Genomic DNA, 20,301 nt, shown 5'->3' with positions numbered 1-20,301 from the left:
TCAGGTGAACTTGAAAACTGCTTCCAACTTGAATACATTGTGATTTGCAGCAAAAACAGAACAAAAATATTGCCCAGGATGTGGACCAAAGAAGGAAGAAACACAAAAGGAAAGATGAAAGAGAGGATCAAAATCAGGGAGAGATTTGACCAATGGGTATTTATTTGGGGGAAAGTCAGAGTGGACAAGAAAACCAAGATGGAAGTGAGGAACTCATCTAAGAAATAAAATTCCAAACATGAAGGGCATATATGTATTGAAATGAATATAAATCGATAGCACCTGAATGCAAACATGATGTTTTAGAGCACTAAGGATCAACAGAAGAACCTGTCCCTCCCAAGGGCAGGGATGTAAGGATCTGATGATGTTGCTGCTGCTGCTGCTGCTGAGTTGTTTCAGTCGTGTCTGACTCTGTGCGACCACATAGATGGCAGCCCACCAGGCTCCTCCATCCCTGGGATTCTCCAGGCAAGAATACTGGAGTGGGTTGCCATTTCCTTCTCCAATGCATGCATGCATGCTAAGTCGCTTCAGTCGTGTCTGACTCTGTGCGACCCTATGGACAGCAGCCCACCAGGCTCCTCTGTCCACAGGATTCTCTAGGCAAGAATACTGGAGTGGGTAGCCATTTCCTTCTCCACTGATGATGTTGAGATACCCAGACTGCCATACACTGTGTCCTCAATAGTAGGTGATGGGACACAGCTGAGCAATATCATTAAATTCTGAAGAAAAAAGATTTTGAACCTAGGATGCTAGCTTAACTTCATGCATGTGCGTGCTCAGTCCTGTCCGACTCTTTGCGACCCTGTGGACTGTAGTCTGCCACGCTTCTCTGTCCATGGGATTCTCCAGGCAAGAATATTGGAGTGGGTTGCCATTCCCTTCTCCACGGGATCTTCCCGACCCAGGGATTGAACCCGAGTCTCTGCACTTTTAATCAAGAGTGAGAAAAGAAGAAAGAAAATATGAGACTTGCAAAAAAAAGAACCAAAGAATCTAAATGATTCCCAGTATTCCTGGAAAACTCTTCCCATGAAATCAAACACATACAGCATCAAGAAAATGCACAGCCCTTTATGGGAAACTCGTGCAGATAGGTGGATACACCTATCAGATGCAGAGACTTGACTCTTAAGGACAGAGACATTTCAATGCTTCCATTTTTTTCCTGTCTGAATCTCACTGCAGAAATCTTGGATGATTCTCCAAGAAGGGTCTTAAAAGGAGAGGGGTTTTAGGACAGGTTTCCTGAAGGCTATGTTGAGACCAGCTCTGCATCCTTATCCATTAAAAGAAAATAAAGACCCTACCTACCCTATTGTCTTCCTTTTTCTCCTCCACTGAATAAGAAGAATCCTTTGGTTTTGGATTCCTGGAGAACATTGGTTTTTTTCCCCCTCAATTATGTCCCACCTTCCATGAAGGTAAGAGGATCAAGGTGAGTGGAAAGGATGGAGAGGGGAAGCCTGCTTATGAAATGGCTTTTTCGGAAACTGGAACTACTTAAACTTGGGAACTGACCCAAGTTTAAGCTACCCAGTCTATTCTTCTCAGGTATTCTGTGAAGGAAGGCTGAGCTATGCATGCGTGTGTGCTAAGTCGCTTCAGTTGTTTCCAACTCTTTGCCACCCCAGGGACTGTAGTCTGCCAGGCTCCTCTGTCCATGGGATTCTCCAGGCAAGAATACTGGAGTGGGTTGTCATGCCCTCCTCCAGGGGATCTTCCTGACCCAGAGATAGAATCCATGCCTCTTACGACTCCTGCATTGGCAGATGGGTTCTTTACCACTAGCACCACCTGGGAAGCCCTCTAACCTGAGTTTAAATGGGTCTCAGTAAGCATTCAAATACACTGAGCTGTTGGCAGAAACATTCATCTATAATTACAAACACACTGGTGCAGGCATGCAGGCATGTTTGGCCTCTAGTTATGCTCTGCAAACACATAGGCATGACTGATCATGTACAGAAATGTGGACACAGACATCTAACTAAGAGATGAGTGTAACCACCAGATCCATAGATGCAGATCATCTAAACATAAACCGAGGGTCCGGTGCAATCACAAAATAGTGCTGAGGCCAGAGGGTGATGCTCATTCACAGCCTCCTGTTCATGGAGGCTGCTGGTACCACACACAGCTCCGGGACCCATGATGCCTATTCATGCTTTCACTGACCGAGTGGTCTGTGTCAGTTCTCCACCACTGTCTGTCCACGCCTCCTGGTCACCCCCCATCACACAGTCACATCTTCTGCTTCCAGCCCTAGAGGCCCAGGGCCTCGCAGCTTCCCACTCAAGTCTCCTGCTGGGCACAGCAGAGATGTGCCACCCTAGAGGGGCATGTTCACCTACACACCGCTTCCCCTCCCCCAACGATGACACGGTGGGGCAGCGATGGTAATGCACAGTCTCAGTCTCACACCAACAGCACCTGTTCTCACAGTCACACGAACAGCTCATGCCCCCAGCCAAGCTCAAGAGGACAGAGGTGCGTGCTCTCCAGCCTGGCCCTTGCCCAGTTGTACCATCTGGCTTCGCCACATCACAGGAGGAGCAGCAGCGGGGACCAGGTGTAGCCCGACACGGAAGGGTCTGGGGAGGGAGTTATTGGCCACATTTAGGAGGTTTGGGGCCTTGGGAGTACCTTAGCTTCTCCCAGAGAAAACACCCTTCCCCTGGGCCCCCTCCCTGGGCCGAGAGGCAGCTCAGCTCTGGGGCTTGTTTTCCTTCCTCTCTGAGGCCCAATTTGACTGGGGAAGGAGTTGTTGGTGCCACCTCTAACTTGGGGGACCCCAGGAGTCCTGTGCATGGTGAAGCTGCTGCTCCCCAGTCCTTGTCTTGTGGGGTCCAGAGCCCCAAGCCTGGGGTTTGCAGCAGCAGCTTCTGGAGCTAAACGTCTTGTCCCCTCAGCTGTTGCCGGGGCTTCTTGTAGGAAGTGTAGGAGTGTGGGAGCATTGTGCCTCTGGGGACTGCAGCAGTTGTACACCTGAGTGACTGTGACGTGTGTGTGTGTGTGTGTGTGTGTGTAGGATTGTATGCCTGTGTGTGGACAGAGTGACCAGGTCTCTGTCAAATGAAACGTGTCCATGAGCTTGAGTGTGTGTCCGCATGTCCACTGTACGTGTGTCTGCGGAGGGCAGTGACACCTGAGAGTGTTTCTTGGTGCATAATGGTTTCTGGTAGGGAACTGGCTCTCTGTTGGAGGGGGCATGTGTTTCTATGTGTGTTTATAGCCTTCCAGATGGGAATGGCTTTGCATGACTCAGCACTGGAACAACCATGAAGGGTTGTACCTTTTGAACACAGCATCTTCCATGGTTCCCTACTACCTATTGAATAAAGTCCAAATTCCCCTGCCTGATATCCAGCCTGTGGGGCATCCTTCCCATCCCCAGATCTTCAGTCTTCAGACTTCTCTCCACCTCTTTTCCAACAACCCATCTCTAGTCAGTTAAACCGGCCTCCTAGAGTCTCCTGTGCATGCAGAGCTTGTGTTACCTCTGTGCCCTGTGTGTGCCCATTTCCCCCCATCGAATGTCCCTTTCCCTCAATTCCCACCCATGCTGCAGGGCCCAGCTGGTTTTGTGCAGTAGGTGCCCTAATCAGTCTTCCCCACCCCAAACCTGCTTTTGTCCTAATTGCTTGTCTTAGTAGATGGTGTTGAAGAAAGTTTAAAAGGAAATATCAATATTTGATCAGAAATGGGGAACTTTCCTGGGCATCTCACTTTAGGAACGAGGATCTGATTGTATTTCAACTGTTATCCCCCAGGTTGGGCTCTGTTATTGTCTTCCAATGCCTTCCCTTCCCTCTTGTTTCTTTTCTTTTTTTTTTTTAATTATCTATTTGATTAATTAATTTGGTTGTGCTGGGTCTTCACTGCTGTATGCAGGCTTTCTCTAGTTGTGGTACATGGACGTCTCATTGCAGTGGCTTCTCTACTAGGGGAGCACAGACTCTAGGGCACACAGGATTCAGTAGTTGCTGCACATGGGCTCAACAGCTGCGACTCTCAGGCTCCAGAGCTCAGGCTTGGTAGATGTGGCACACGGGCTTAGTTGCTTTGTGGCATGTGAGATCTTCCCAGATCAGGGATCAAACTGGTGTCCCATGCATTGCAAGGTGGATTCTTAAACTGGATCATCAGGGAAACCCATTATTTTCTTATCTATCAAGTTAGCCCAGCATAGCAGTCTGAAACTTCATGTTTCCTCCAGTGGATGTATAGGATTGATGTGATTATCGTATCTGGCTGTTCCAAGGATGCTAAAAATGTGGAAGGACCCATGGACACCCTGTACGGTCAAGATGATGGAAGGGCTGTATGCCTCTGGAAACTTTCCTTTAATTGTGGTGGGAACTATATGTCATGAGAGCCCCCCAAAGAAGAAAAGACCACAGAGGATGTCTCTGAGTATAAACCACTGAGCTGGGGGCAAACCTTCTATTCTCATTCCCACAGGTGCCAACTCTTCTGACAATGTCCCCAACCATTGTCATGGCATGTGAGTTGTCATGGTGATAGGAGGCAAGAACTGGGAAAGGATTATAAAACCTTGTGGTGGGAGAAGGGGCTTTAATTCATTTAGTGAAAGTGAAAGTGAAGTTGCTTAGTCGTGTCCGACTCTTTGCAACCCCATGGGCACCAGGCTCCTCCGTCCATGGCATTTTCTAGGCAAGAGTACTGGAATGGGTTGCCTTTTTTACTTCTCCAGGGAACTTCCCGACCCAGGGATCGAACCCAGGTTTTCCGCATTGTAGGCAGACGCTTTTGCCATCTGAGCCACCAGGGAAGTCTCAGTTCTTAATTCATTTAAGCCTTTGTCAAATTGTGCTAAGTTTAGGCTATTGTGCCCACTGCTGTCAACAGATGGGGTCATCAGGAAGTAGGGTGATCAGCCATCCTGGTTTGTCCAGGACAGAAGAAGTTATTTGGACATGGGATTTAAAGTTTAAAAAACTAGGACAGTTGTGGGAAAATCAGGACAAGTTGGTGACCCTGTCAGGAAACCTATAAAATTCTCTATGGTTTGAGGAGACAGTATAGTTCACATCTCTCTCTCTCCATTAGTCTGGGACCTCCAAGAAGACTATAGTTACTAAGGAGAGACCTGGTTCTGGTATCAGGGGGTATCACCTCCCCAGGGAGCTGGGATGAACCTCCAGCCTTCCTGCAGTCTAAGTTCCAGCAGCTGATTTCTCCTTGAAAGGAAGTCGGGAGTGGTGAGACCAGCCCTGGCTGAAGCCCAAGGAACACACTCCATGGGGCACCTATATGGGGGCAACAATGAGGCTTTGCTTGAGCCACCCCTGGCCTCATCTCAACCATAATCAGGGAGGACTGGAAAGGGGAACAGACAGTAGCTGACATTTACTCTGGCCAGGCTCCATCTCTCCTTGGAAGCACCTACTATAACTTCTGGGGTCCACTCCTGTCCTGCTCCTGCATAGAGGGGCTTCCCAGCAGAATGCAGTGCCTTGGGCCTTGCTCATGTGTAACTTAATTAGATAAAGAAAATCTGTCAAAACTATAAACTCTGGGTAGATAAAAATCTCAAGAATGCTGGATCTGAAGCGCCCAGAAAGACCTAAGGCTTGGAGCACTGTGGTTGCCTTTGCCCAAGAGGTAATGGCATTCCCTCTCCTAACCCCAACTCTGTCTCTAGATGTTATAGTCTTAACACAAAGCAGTCTACCATACCTGACCATGTGCATATCTAAGCAAGCTCATAACTCTCAGTGAAACTTAAATCCACCAATAATTAGCTCCTACTCTTATGTTTTAAGGAACATTATCCATTTCCGTAACCCTAAATATATCTCAAATTGAAGTCACCCCAAACATGTCAGTTTGATACTCAAAATACTCTTCTTCTTATGCCTAATTCTCATCTAGTTCTGAACCTAGGCTAACTGTAATAATAGCTAGATTGTGACTTAAACTTGTCACAAACATTATTCACATGCCAGCTTAACTTAAATCTAACAGAGCTCTAACAGGAACTAAGCTCTAACCCAAATTTAATCTATCAGTGGGAATAAAACCTGAATTCTAATCTTAAGTAGTCTTTCCCTCTTACACTAGCAATAAAATAGTTTTAATATTTCTTTTTTAAAAACTGAAGTATAGTTTATTTACAATGTTATGGTAGTTTCAGGTGTGCAGCAAAGTGATTCAGTCATTAATTAATTGTTAGTTGCTCAGTCATGTCTGACTCTTTGCTACCCCACGGACTATAGACTGCCAGGCTTCTCTGTCCATGGAATTCTCCAGACAAGAATACTTTTTCAGATTCTTTCCCTTTATAGGTTATAAGAAAAATATTTTTAAACTTCTCTATTTTAATTTATTTCTTTGCTACACCACACAGCATGTGGGATCTTTAGTTCCCCAAATCAGGGATCGAATCTGTGCCCCATGCAGTGGAAGCAGGGAAGTCCCTCTTACAAAATAGTAAGTGTAGTTCCTGAGCTCCTTGTTGGTGCTCTGTTTTATATACAGCAGTGTGTGTATGTTAGTTCTAATATTTCTAAGAAGAGCTCAAATTTATTTGAACCCTGACTCCTATATTTCCCCCAAATCTACTATTCATTACAATCAATCCAAATTGAACAATTTACATAATTTTAATTCAGTCCTAAGTTTGTCCAGTTGCTTTTAAATTCTGAACCTAACTCTGGCTTTACCCTAACTCTAACTTTAGTCTTAGCCATAACAGGAATCCTAACCCTATTCTAACCATAACCATAATTCAGACCCTTTCCTAATCTCTGTCACAGCCCTGAAGTAACCTAATCTTGGTCGAATTTTCACACAACTGTGGGATTTTAGGAATGAGATCATGTGTATTCTCAGTTATCCTGAGAGATGGAATATGCGGCTTCATAGGGAAAGATATTTGCCTACCCAGATCCTATCCCAGTCTTAGGCATAAGTGGGTTCTGAAGTTGTTCTCTTGGGCTCAAAGTGAGAAGTGTGACTCACTGGTCACAAAGGACGTTAGAAAAGCAAGGCTCTAGAACACTTGCGGCCAGCACAGACCTTATCTGGTGTTTCTGGGTATCAGCCTCTTGGAAATTCAAGTGGCAAATAAATAGTTACTGCACCTGGTAACATGCTTTGAACATGGAGCAGCCTAAGGCAAACTCAACAGCAAATTCACTTGATCTTGGTTCTGGCTGGGTCTAGAGTACCTCAGGTTCCTGTCTGCTGTCTGTAAACCTCAGTTTCTCCCCTTTCTTCCACCTCAAACAAGGACAAGGGACACCCAGCCCGTGCCAGGGGCCGGGAAGAGCCCACCTCATCCCTCCAGAGTCAGTCCTAACGCCAGCCTGCAGCCCTTTCACTGGTGCCTCCGCCGTGGACCGCAGCATCGGCTCCAAGTCCTTCTGAGCGCCTCCTTGACCTCTTTGTTGCGGAGGCTGTAGATGAGCGGGTTGAGAGCTGGGATGACAAGGGTGTAGAACACGGAGGCCATCTTATCAGTGTCCAGGGCGTAGCTGGAGCTGGGACGCAGGTACATGAAGATGAGTGTCCCGTACAGCATGGCCACACCCGTGAGGTGGGAGCCACAGGTCGAGGCTGCTCGCCACCGGCTCTCGGCCGAGCGCATGCGGATCACAGCGCCGGCGATGAACCCGTAGGACACGGCGATGGCCGACACGGTGGCTGTCTGGATGAAGCCACAGACGGCGAAGAGGAGGAGTTCATTGAGACTGGTGTCGTTGCAGGAGATGGCCAGCAGGGGGGGAATATCGCAGAAGAAGCTGTTCACCTCCCGGGAGCCGCAGAAGCTCAGGCGGAAGGTGAAGGTCGTGTGGACCACGGCGCTCACTGCCCCGCCCAGGCCGGAGGCTCCCAGCAAGACGAGGCACAGACGCCGGGACATGGCCGTGGTGTAGAGAAGAGGGTTTCCGATGGCCACGTAGCGGTCATAGGCCATGGCTGCCAGCAGGCAACACTCGGCATCGGCCAGCCCTGTGAACAGGAACATTTGGAGAACACAGGCTGCGTAAGGGATGCTGGTGCGAGGCAACAGCTGGTCCACAAGCATCTTGGGGCCGATGGCTGAGGAATAGCAGGCATCTAGCAGGGAGAGGTTGGCCAGGAAGAAGTACATGGGTGTGTGGAGCTGGGCGTCTATGTGGATCAGCAGCACCATGCCTGCGTTTCCCAGCAAGCTCACCAGGTAGACGGGCAGGAAGATGAGGAAGAGGGTCAGGCGCAGGTCCCAGCGGTCTGTGATGCCCAGGAGGATGAACTCAGCAGGGGCACCCCAGGTCCAGGTGAAGTTCTCAGGTGTCATTTTGCAGGACAGAGTCTGATGAGAGACAAAGCAGGAGGGAGGTGAGGAAAAGGTCAGGACCATGACCAGCCAGAACGCACTTTGTACTGGGAACAGATTTGGGTGAGTCCTAACTGTGTAATAAAAGTGTGATGTGTGTGGACAAACCACAGCACTTCTCAAAACCTGTGTTTAAAAGAATCCTTCATTTGGCAAAATTAATACAATATTGTAAAGTTTAAAAATAAAATAAAATTTTAAAAAAGAATCCTTCAATTAAAAATATATAAAAATTTAAAATTTATATAAAGAGGTAATTTTAAAATTATCTCTTTAGTGCTAAGTCCCTGCCACTTCCCAGGTAGCTCAGCTGTAAAGAACCTGTCTGCCAGTACAGGAGACTTAAGTGATGAGGGTTCAATCTCTGGGTAGGGATGATCCCTGAAGGAGGGCATGGCAACCCACTCCAGTATTCTTGCCTGGAGAATGCCATGGACAGAGGAGCCTGGCTGGCTATAGTGCATAGGATCGCAAAGAGATGGACATGACTTGAAGCAACTTACCACACACACGCTACTACTTAACCTCCGTGAGAATGGGACACTTGCCTGGCTTACTCAATTTTGAATCCACAGTACTGAGAACATTGCTGGGCACATAATAATTGCTCAATAAATAAAGGCACACTTCATTTTATTGCACGTTATCATGCTTCGCAGATGGTAGTTTTTTGTTTTTAAACAAATTGAAGATTTGTGGCACAATTTTTCAACAGCATTTGCTCACTTTGTGTCCCTGTGTCACATTTTGGTAATTCTCACAATATTTCAGATTTTTCATGATTATTATAGGTGTTATGATGATCTATGATTAGAGATCTTGGATGTTACTACTATGATTCACTGAAGGCTTAGGTGACGGGTATAATTTTTTAGCCATAAAATGTTTTAAAATTAAGGTATGTACATTGCTTTGTTAGACATAATGCTATTGCACACTTAATAGACTACAGTATAGTGTAAACATAACTTTTATATGCCCTGGGAAATCAAAACTTTGGGGTGATTTGCTTCATTGCTATATTTTGGCTATATTATTGTGCTTGTCTGTGACCAAACCCACAATATCTATGAAGTATGCCTGAATTTATTAAATGCATGGATGATGAATAGGATCATAGTTGTGTCTGGACAAGGATTGAAAACTCCGTGACTCTATATGCATTTTCCTCTCCAGTTTCCCAAGGAGAAAAAGAGGCAGTGAAATGGGCACAGTTTCCTGATCCAAAGGGTAGCTAGCTAGGTTTGCTGAGAGGACGTCCTTCCATTGGAGTAAAACCTGGGACAGGAGAGTGCAGCAGTGGCTGGCATCTGAGGGAGACGACAGGGAGTGGAAAGAATAGAAAACTTGAATATATTCCAGGGCTGGATTCTTCACCACCCCGAGCCTCAGTTTTCTCTATGTGTAATGAGGAAAAAATGCTGCAAGGATTCAATGGAATAAAGCATGTAAAACATCTCACACAAAGCCTGGCATATGGCAGATATTTACTGAAGGATCAGTTTATTGATACCTAGCCCTGATATTGGAAGGAAGTAACTTCAAGGCAACCAGAAGTAGTGTAGTTTCCAGAAAATATATTGTTTACACTCCTGTCCCTTTTCATGTGTTCCCTTTGCTAAGAACCCATTTCCAGTTGTTGTGTTTGACCAAAACTATCTCGTATGTAAAGCCTTCCCTCCCGACTCACATGACTCAGAGGAAACTGTACTTCTCCCTACTGTGTGCTGGCTGCACCGGGGCTTACATCCATCACAGTGCATCACTATTCTATTGCATGCATTTTTGTTTTATTTTTATAGAATTTTTGATGATATGGAAAAAGCACATGATATAATAATGTTACATGAAAAAAGTTCAAAAATGTTAAAACACAAATTAATCTGAAAGCCAAAAAGCTACTGTATGTTCTTTTTGTGTGTCTGTCTCTCCTGTGGGCTTTGAGCACCTTGATTCAATATTCATTCAACAAACATTTATTAAGTCCTACTATGTGCTCAGTATGACTCTGTGATTAATTTTTATACCTCCAGGGTCTGGTACGTAATAAGTGTTCAATAAATACCGGCTGAATGTCTAAAACAGTGAAAAGAATATGAATTTTATCAGCATACAGACTTGGTTTTAAGTCTGGCTTCCACACTTTCTGGTGTGCAACTTTGGGCAAGTCACTTCACCTCTCTCAGACTGTTTTTTCATAAAGTACATGTAATACCTCTCTTGGAGGGTTCTAAGAGGCAATAAATGTGCTGGTGTAAATGTAAACTGAGAAAATTGGAGGACCCACAAATATGCACACTTTAGTATCTTAGTCTGCTTGGGCTGCTGTAACAAAGTACCATAGACTGGGTAGCTTAAGCAACAGATACTTATTTCTTATAATTTTGGAGGCTGAGAAGTCCAAGATCAGGGTGCCAGCATGGTTGGATTCTGGTGAAGGCCCACTTTTAGAATCGCTGATGGCTGTATTCTTTTGACATGTGGTGTTGGAGAAGACTCTTGAGAGTCCCTTGGACTGCAAGGAGATCCAACCAGTCCATCCTAAAGAAAATTAGTCCTGAATATTCATTGGAAGGACTGATGTTGAAACTGAAACTCCAATACTTTGGCCACCTGATGTGCAGAGCTGACTCATTGGAAAAGATCATGATGCTAGGAAAGATTGAAGGTGGGAGGAGAAGGGGACGACAGAGGAAGAGATGGTTGGATGGCATCACTGACTCAATGTGCATGAGTTTGAGTAAACTCCGGAAGTTGGTGATGGACAGGAAGGCCTGGCCTGCTGCAGTCCATGGGGTCACAGAGTTGAACATGACTAAGCGACTGAACTGAACTGTGTTCTTATTTTATCCTCATATAGTGAAGTGAGAGAGATAGCAGGTTATCTAATCTTTTCTTATAAGGGCATTAATTCCATCATGAGAACCCTACCCTTAGGACTTGATCTAAACCTAGTTGCCTTTCAAAGACCCCCACTTCCAAATACCATTCCATTCAGGATTAGGACTTCAACTTATAAATTTTGAAGGGACACAAGCATTCAGTCCATGACAGCTAGGTAATTCCACTTCTTAGTGTTTTAAAAACTCCCCCATATGTACACAAGGAGACATGCCCAAGGGTGCATGTTCTCCTGGGCTATTTGCACTGGACTAACATTAGCCAAACCTAAATGTTAATAGGCTCATGGAGTTTAAAAAGGAATAGATTTAACTTATATATATCAATGTAGAGAAATCTTAAAACCATATTGAGATTAAAATCATAATTTGTGGAAAACTATACAGATTAAAGAAAAACAAAACAATAATATATGTTTTTATTTATATGCATATCAAATGCTGGTTCCTTCAACAAGAGATTGGGTCCCAGCTAAAGGATCCTGGGACATCTCAGAAGGTTTTTTATCTCCTTTGGCTCATCTACACAACCAGAACTGATCCTTCTTATCTGTTAAGACTCTGTTCGGGGATCATCAGTTTTTCCCCAGGAAGCTTTATCTGACATCCAACCACCGAATCTCTCATTCTGGAACTCTGTTCACTGAGCTCTCTATATTATAACCCTACTCTATCATTTGATAATTACTTAAATGATCTTTTCCCTCACTGGGACCATGCCTAATTCTTCCCTTTATCCTTAGGGATACAGAATTTTAGGGATCTTCCCCTCCTTCTTAGTGGAGTCACTGGGAGAGGTCAGACAGCCTCCAGGGATAGAGAACTGTGGGGTTCCAGCCCCACCCAACTACATGTTCCCCATGAATGAAGTCGGTTCGCTGGCTGAAGTTCTGCATCCAGAACCCAGTTGGTGGCAAACCCTTTCCGTGTTACTGTCTGTCCAGGTGGAAAGCAGACACTACTCACCTTTACAAAGTGAGGAGCACAGCTGCTTCGAGCGCCTCTCCATTTCTTCATCTGTAAAATGGGGACAATGAGACTTCAGGGCTTTTAAATTGCTTTGAAATTCTGGGATGCAAGGATCCCCAAACCTCAGTTAAGCAATTACTATGGAGTGTGAGTGTGTGTGTGTGTATACACAAAACATAGAGTGGATCCTCCATTAATTTCTCTCTGTTGTGTACTGCCCGTGAGGAGTAATCCTGACATTCAGGGACATTCATTTTTTTTCCCTTAAAGGTAAGAAAATGGAGCTCCAAAGATGGGAGGAGACAGGATATTCAGCTATTAAGGTATTGAGTTAGAGTTTGGATCTAACTCCACCCCCCCGTTTTTTTTTGGGTCTCTAGGCAGAAATATTAATTGAGTCTCATAATAGATTACCAAGCTAGTTGTCACTGTCTTGCCTCAGTTTTCTCAGCTTAAGATTAAGCAGACTGAACCAGATCAGGGGTTCCCAGTTTGCTCTGTGGACCTCTGTCATTAGAATTACCAATGGAGCTTTGTGAAAAAAAATATATGGCTATACACAGTGCCCAGAAATTCTAATTTATCTAGAGCAGAGCTCAGAAACCTGTACTGTAAAAAATGTTCAGCTGATTCTGATATGCAGGTCTATTTGGAACCCTGAGCATCAGAGCCTCTCTGTCTTGAATGCACATATGAATCATGTAGGGATCTTGTTAAATGCAGGTTCTGCCTCAGAAGGGCTGGGGAGGGGCCTGAGAATCTGCATTCTAACAAACACCCAGGTGACGCTGATGCTGCTGATCTGGGCACCACGCTCTGAGTAGCAAGAGCCTGTGTCCTACTGGACAGCATTCCAGGCTCTGACATCTTAAGATTCTAGCTTTCTGGAGGGTTCTTTTTGCCTCCTCCTGCTTGCCCCTTTCTCTCTGTTGAACACTTTGTTTTTGACTCATTTTCTCTTTCCAGGCCCCACTGTACGCATGAACACATTTACATTTGGCAAGGCTAGAGTCCTGGCATTTTTCAAGCTGTGGTTTCCCCATTTTCTAACAAGGCCCAGTTCTTAGATCATTCCTCCTCAGCACACAGACAATTTATATGCTTTGTTCCAGACACCAGCTGCTGTCATTGTGTTGGTGAGTGGTTATTGGCTTGGTAAGACATACCTGGAAGGTGGAGATGGATGAGTAGTTCTGATGGAGTGACTTCAGTCCAGCCTTTGGGTGATGATGGCAGGGGAGGTAGCAGGGACATCCCCCACCCCAGACATAGGAACAGGGGGACTTATACTCTTTTTGGACCCTGGGGGAATTGCCTCGTTCCCCCTCTGCTGACTCCTCTTTTCCCCTCTGCTGTCCTGGTCTCCATGGGGACTCCCTCTCCACATCCTTTGGGGACTCCATGAGAGCTGGTGGCAGGGGAATACCAGGGATGACTCACTCTTTAGAGCCTGGGGAATTTGGAAAAGTTTGACTGAGTGGGTCCCCAGGCTCTGTGTGGGGAAGACACTCATGCTGCTTGTTTAGGGGAGTTTTCCCCCTCTTTTCTTTGAGACTCGGTATTTTTATGATGCTTTATGGTCTTCTACACCAACACAAATTCTTCTTGTGGGGCTCCTGACATGTCACATTTTCCTCTTGCCTGGATTGTCCACCCTCTTTCTCGTCTACCTGAAAAACTCACCCTTTTAGTTACAGAATCAGCTCACATACCCCATCACCTTTTGCAGGAAGCCTTCCTGCCTCTGTGATGGAACCATTCTTTCCCTCCATGCAGCTGAGATGCACATGCTGCTAAGTCACTTCAGTTGTGTCTGACTCTGTGTGACCCCATAGATGGCAGCCCACCAGGCTCCCCCGTCCCTGGGATTCTCCAGGTAAGAACACTGGAGTGGGTTGCCATTTCCTTCTCCAATGCATGAAAATGAAAAGTGAAACTGAAATCGCTCAGTCGTGTCTGACTCTTTGCTACCCCATGGACTGCAGCCTACCAGGCTCCTCTGTCCATGGGGTTTTCCAGGCAAGAGTACTGGAGTGGGATGCCATCGCCTTCTCCAATATGTGCATGCAAGAACACTAATCCAAAACAGACAGGGAAATAGATGATTGTGAGAGAGTCAATTCCTAGGAAGGTTGATAAGAAGTCCAGTGTCCTTGAGGAGGAGAAAGGGGTCCAGGGCCCTTGAGAAGGAGAAAGGGGTCCGAGTCTCTCAAGGAGGAGAAAAAGACAAACATTTTTTTCTATATTGCTTTGTCTTAGTCAATATAACAATGTATCTTGCTCAAGGGTTTGTTTCTCCTTAACAAGAACCTCAGTACATAGTTCATCAGGCACTCTATCTATCAGATCTAGTCCCTTAAATCTATTTCTCACTTCCACTGTATAATGATAAGGGATTTGATTTAGGTCATACCTGAATGGTCTAGTGGTTTTCCCTACTTTCTTCAATTTAAGTCTGAATTTGGCAATAAGGAGTTCATGATCTGAGCCACAGTCAGCTCCCGGTCTTGTTTTTGTTGACTGTATAGAGCTTTTCCATCTTTGGCTGCAAAGAATATAATCAATCTGATTTCGGTGTTGACCATCTGGTGATGTCCATGTGTAGAGTCTTCTCTTGTGTTGTTGGAAGAGGGTGTTTGCTATGACCAGTGCATTTTCTTGGCAAAACTCTATTAGTCTTTGCCCTGCTTCATTCCATATTCCAAGGCCAAATTTGCCTGTTACTCCAGGTGTTTCTTGACTTCCTACTTTTGCATTCCAGTCCCCTATAATGAAAAGGACATCTTTTTTGGGTGTTAGTTCTAAAAGGTCTTCTAGGTCTTCATAGAACCGTTCAACTTCAGCTTCTTCAGCGTTACTAGATGGGGCATAGACTTGGATTACCGTGATATTGAATGGTTTGCCTTGGAAACAGACAAAGATCATTCTGTCGTTTTTGAGACTGCATCCAAGTACTGCATTTTGTACTCTTGTTGACCATGATGGCTACTCCATTTCTTCTGAGGGATTCCTGCCCACAGTAGTAGATATAATGGTCATCTGAGTTAAATTCACCCATTCCAGTCCATTTTAGTTTGCTGATTCCTAGAATGTCGACATTCACTCTTGCCATCTCTTGTTTGACAACTTCCAATTTGCGTTGGTTCATGGACCTGACATTCCAGGTTCCTATGCAATATTACTCTTTACAGCATCGGACCTTGCTTCTATCACCAGTCACATCCACACCTGACTATTGTTTTTGCTTTGGCTCCATCCCTTCATTCTTTCTGGAGTTATTTCTCCACTGATCTCCAGCAGCATATGGGGCACCTACTGACCTGGGGAGTTCCTCTTTCAGTATCCTATCATTTTGCCTTTTGATACTGTTCATGGGGTTCTCAAGGCAAGAATACTGAAGTGGTTTGCCATTCCCTTCTGCAGTGGACCACATTCTGTCAGACCTCTCCACCATGACTTGCCCTTCTTGGGTGGCCCCACGGGCATGGCTTAGTTTCATTGAGTTAGACAAGGCTGTGGTCCTAGTGTGATTAGAAGAGTACTGGAGTGGGTTGCCATTTCCTCCTCCAGGGAATCTTCCTGACCCAGGGACTGAACCTGCATCTCCTGCATTGGCGGGCGGATTCTTTACCACTAGCGCCACCTAGAAAGCCCTTACTATTATTACATATACCATTAGATGGCCTAGTTTTCTGTGAGTATGGTTTCAGTGTGTCTGCCCTCTGATGCCCTCTTGCAACACCTACCATCTTACTTGTACAGGAGACAGGGATCAAGACCATCCACACAGAAAGGAAATGCCAAAAAGCAAAATGGCTGTCTGGGGAGGCCTTACAAATAGCTGTGAAAAGAAGAGAAGCGAAAAGCAAAGGAGAAAAGGAAAGATACAAGCATCTGAATGCAGAGTTCAAAAGAATAGCAAGAAGAGATAAGAAAGCCTTCCTCAGCGATCAATGCAAAGAAATAGAGGAAAACAACAGAATGGGAAAGACTAGAGATCTCTTCAAGAAAATTAGAGATACCAAGGGAACATTTCATGCAAAGATGGGCTCAATAAAGGACAGAAATGGTATGGACCTAACAGAAGCAGAAGATATCAAGAAGAGGTGGCAAGAATACACAGAAGAACTGTACAAAAAAGATCTTCACGACCCAGATAATCACGATGGTGTGGTCACTGACCTAGAGCCAGACATCCTGGAATGTGAAGTCAAGTGGGCCTTGGAAAGCATCACTACGAACAAAGCTAGTGCAGGTGATGGAATTCCAGTTGAGCTATTTCAAATCCTCATCATTTGAAAGATGATGCTGTGAAAGTGCTACACTCAATATGCCAGCAAATTTGGACAACTCAGCAGTGGCCACAGCACTGGAAAAGGTCAGTTTTCATTCCAATCCCAAAGAAAGGCAATGCCAAAGAATGCTCAAACTATTGCAAAATTGCAGTCATCTCGCACGCTAGTAAAGTAATGCTCAAAATTCTCCAAGCCAGGCTTCAGCAATACGTGAACCGTGAACTTCCAGATGTTCAAGCTGGTTTTAGAAAAGGCAGAGGAACCAGAGATCAAATTGCCAACACCCACTGGATCATGGAAAAAGCAAGAGAGTTCCAGAAAAACATCTATTTCTGCTTTATTGACTATGCCAAAGCCTTTGACTGTGTGGATCACAATAAACTGTGGAAATTCTGAAAGAGATGGGAATACCAGACCACTTGACCTGCCTCTTGAGAAATTTGTATGCAGATCAGGAAGCAACAGTTAGAACTGGACATGGAACAACAGATTGGTTTCAAACAGGAAAAGGAGTATGTCAAGGCTGTATATTGTCACCCTGCTTATTTAACTTCTATGCAGAGTACATCATGAGAAACGCTGGGCTGGAAGAAGCACAAGCTGCAATCAAGATTGCCGGGAGAAATATCAATAACCTCAGATATGCAGATGACACCACCCTTATGGCAGAGGGTGAAGAGGAACTAAAAAGCCTCTTGATGAAAGTGAGAGAGGAGAGTGAAAAAGTTGGCTTAAAACTCAACATTCAGAAAACGAAGATCATGGTATCCGGTCCCATCACTTCATGGGAAATAGATGGGGAAACAGTGGAAACAGTGTCAGACTTTATTTTTAGGGGCTCCAAAATCACTGCAGATGGTGACTGCAGCCATGAAATTAAAAGATGTTTACTCCTTGGAAGAAAAGCTATGACCAACCTAGATAGCATGTTCAAAAGCAGAGACATTACTTTGCCAACAAAACTCTGTCTAGTCAAGGCTATGGTTTTTCCAGTGGTCATGTATGGATGTGAGAGTTGGACTGTGAAGAAAGCTGAGTGCCGAAGAATGGATGCTTTTGAACTGTGGTGTTGGAGAAGACTCTTGAGAGTCCCTTGGACTGCAAAGAGATCCAACCAGTCCATTCTAAAGGAGATCAGCCCTGGGATTTCTTTGGAAGGAATGATGCTAAAGCTGAAACTCCAGTACTTTGGCCACCTCATGTGAAGAGTTGACTCATTGGAAAAGACTCTGATGCTGGGAGGGATTGGGCGCAGGAGGAGAAAGGGATGACAGAGGATGAGATGGCTGGATGGCATCACTGACTCGATGGACGTGAGTCTGAGTGAACTCCGGGAGTTGATGATGGACAGGGAGGCCTGGCGTGCTGCGATTCATGGGGTTGCAAAGAGTCAGACACGACTGAGCGACTGAACTGAACTGAACTGAACTGAACAAGAACCTCCTGACTAATCTTGTTATCTTAAAATTTGTGTACTGTGGGCGTTGGTCTGGTAAGATCTTTCTATTGTTTGTTCAAATCCTGTTATCTTAAGATGTATGTTGTGGGAGTGGGTCTGATAAAAGTATATAAAGCCTTGCTAAGACTAGCGAGGGGGGCACACTTTGTCCCCCTTCTTATGTCTATGTCAGAAGCTTTCTCTGTCCCTTTTATACTTTAATAAAACTCTGCTACACAAGAGCTCTTGAGTGATCAAGCCTGGTCCCTGGTCCCAAAGCTAAATCTTCTTCGGAGATCAGGAATCCGACATCGTTCACCGTAAGCTATCAATTGTGGCTGATGCTGTGCCAGGCTGGAAGCAACCCGAGGCCAGGACTGGACATGATGTCAGCTCTCTGGAATTAGATCAGAACTCTTGGGAGTTGACCCAGGCACTGGTGATTTTTAAAACCCTCAGGATTGAAAACTGCTTTCAGTGTTCATATAGGGTTGAGAACCATTCCCTAATGGGTGAGAAGGGGGCTGAGTCTGAAGGTAGAGCTGAGTAGCTCAGTCTATGGAGAGTTGATGGCTATGGGGTGAGAGCAGTCTGGAATCACCTCAGTTCTATGGCGTGTCTTACAGCTAATCTGTCATTCATGTTAGCAAAGTGTTCATTAGTTCACATAATTAATATCTATCGCATTTTACTGTGTTCTGGGCTTAAGTTTAAGGTCTTAATGATGAACCAAAGAGCCATAGTCCCCTTTTCCCTGGAGCTTGCAAGGAGTTAGAACTAACACAATTGCATCAGGGATATCATCAGAACCATGTAGTCATTCTGTCACATTAAAGGACAGTGACTTGCTTGGCACTGACTGCACCACTCAGGTGTTTATTGGGTGACCACCAGTGGGACCCAGTGGTTGTGTGGCACAAGTCTTCAGCTGTGGCTTCTACCTGGGTCATCGGGCTGCTGCACCCTGGGTTTTACCTGGGCAGAGAGTTAAAAAAAGTTGCCAACCCCCCTCTTCTCAAGGCCACAGGCACACATTCTGTTTTCCATTGGTACAATTATTTGGCCACCATCTTTTCCCCCTCCATTGGCCTGGAGGTCATTATAACACACATAGAAGCCTTTACTAAATTCTCCCTGCTGCTGCTGCTGCTAAGTCTCTTCAGTCGTGTCCGACTCTGTGCGACCCCATGGACTGCAGCCCACCAGGCTTCTCCGTCCATGGGATTCTCCAGGCAAGAACACTGAAGTGGGTTGCCATTTCCTTCTCCAATGCGTCAAAGTGGAAAGTGAAAGTGAAGTCGCTCAGTCGTGTCCAACTCTTAGCGACCCCATGGACTGCAGCCTACCAGGCTCCTCCATCCATGGGATTTTCCAGGCAACAGTACTGGAGTGGGGTGCCATTGCCTTCTCCCTAAATTCTCCCAACAAGTGTTAAATGGTAGCTGGCAAAATCTGTCTTTTCTGGTCACTGAATCTAATGAGAAAAGCAATCATCTAAAATACGATGGCCTGGACATTATGACTGCCTTGCAAGGAAACACCTGTGACATTATCCAGAGTGTTGTGTGTGTGTACCTGATGAGTCTACTAGTGTATCATTTCATTAAATCACAGGAGGACACAAGTGAGTGGCCCTAGTGAGCTGATGTCAAGCTTAGGGGACTTAATAAATCAGTAGTTCAGATCACGGGGTTTTTGGTGGAAAAATTTTTTCCTTATTTTGGGAATCATTATCCTAATGTGTGTTCTCTCTTGCATGTGCCTATACTGTTTCGGTGACATCTGCCTCCAAAACAGCCAGATAGGAACCACCTCCACGCAGTGAAGCCCCTTGCTGGACCCTTGCAAAGTGTTCAAGGTACCCAATGCTCATAAAATCTGAACTCTGTGATGGCTTTCAGGGAAAGACTTTTAAAGACAGGGTGAGGGGACTTCCCTGGTGGTCCAGTGGCTAAGACTCTGTGCTCTCAATGCAGGGGGCCTGGGTTCGTTTGCTGGTCAGGAAACTAAATCCCACATGCCACAACTAAAGAATCCACATGCCACAACTGAGACCCACCACAGCCAAATAAATAAAAAATAAAAATAAATATTAAAGACAGGGTGAGGGAGAGGGTTGCTGTGTTTGTGATCAGCTTGTGGATATTCTTCTGATTGGTTGGTGATGAGGTAATGAGGAGTCAACATCATCAACCTTCTGGGTCCAACCTGTCTGGAGTCTCTGTGTGCTTGTGGGTGGCATACAGTTAACTTTTTACACCTGGTGGGGGTTTCCGTGTCTGCAAACCAACTTAAAGGATATGGCTCAGAATATTATCTATAGCCCTTGAGGAGGAACTAAAGATC

General features: G+C 45.3%; 1 protein-coding gene across 1 annotated transcript; it reads right to left on the bottom strand.

Annotated features, from left to right (window-relative positions):
- Nucleotides 1-7,351: 7,351 nt before the first annotated feature.
- On the bottom strand, nt 7,352-8,476 carry LOC133256627 (olfactory receptor 5C1). Its single transcript, XM_061431402.1, has one exon. The coding sequence runs from the start codon at nt 8,375-8,377 to the stop codon at nt 7,352-7,354; it is 1,026 nt and encodes a 341-aa protein (XP_061287386.1). The 5' UTR covers nt 8,378-8,476.
- Between the last annotated feature and the right edge of the window lie 11,825 nt (nt 8,477-20,301).

Source organism: Bos javanicus, chromosome 11 (genome assembly GCF_032452875.1).
Source record: "Bos javanicus breed banteng chromosome 11, ARS-OSU_banteng_1.0, whole genome shotgun sequence".
In the NCBI taxonomy this organism is placed as follows: Eukaryota; Metazoa; Chordata; class Mammalia; order Artiodactyla; family Bovidae; genus Bos; species Bos javanicus.
Note: the sequence above shows the minus strand (reverse complement) of the source record. Positions and strands in the feature narration are given on the sequence as shown.

Excerpts from the sequence above, each read along its gene's own strand:
- LOC133256627 (XM_061431402.1), bottom strand. The coding sequence starts at position 8,377 with ATGGTCCTGACCTTTTCCTCACCTCCCTCCTGCTTTGTCTCTCATCAG.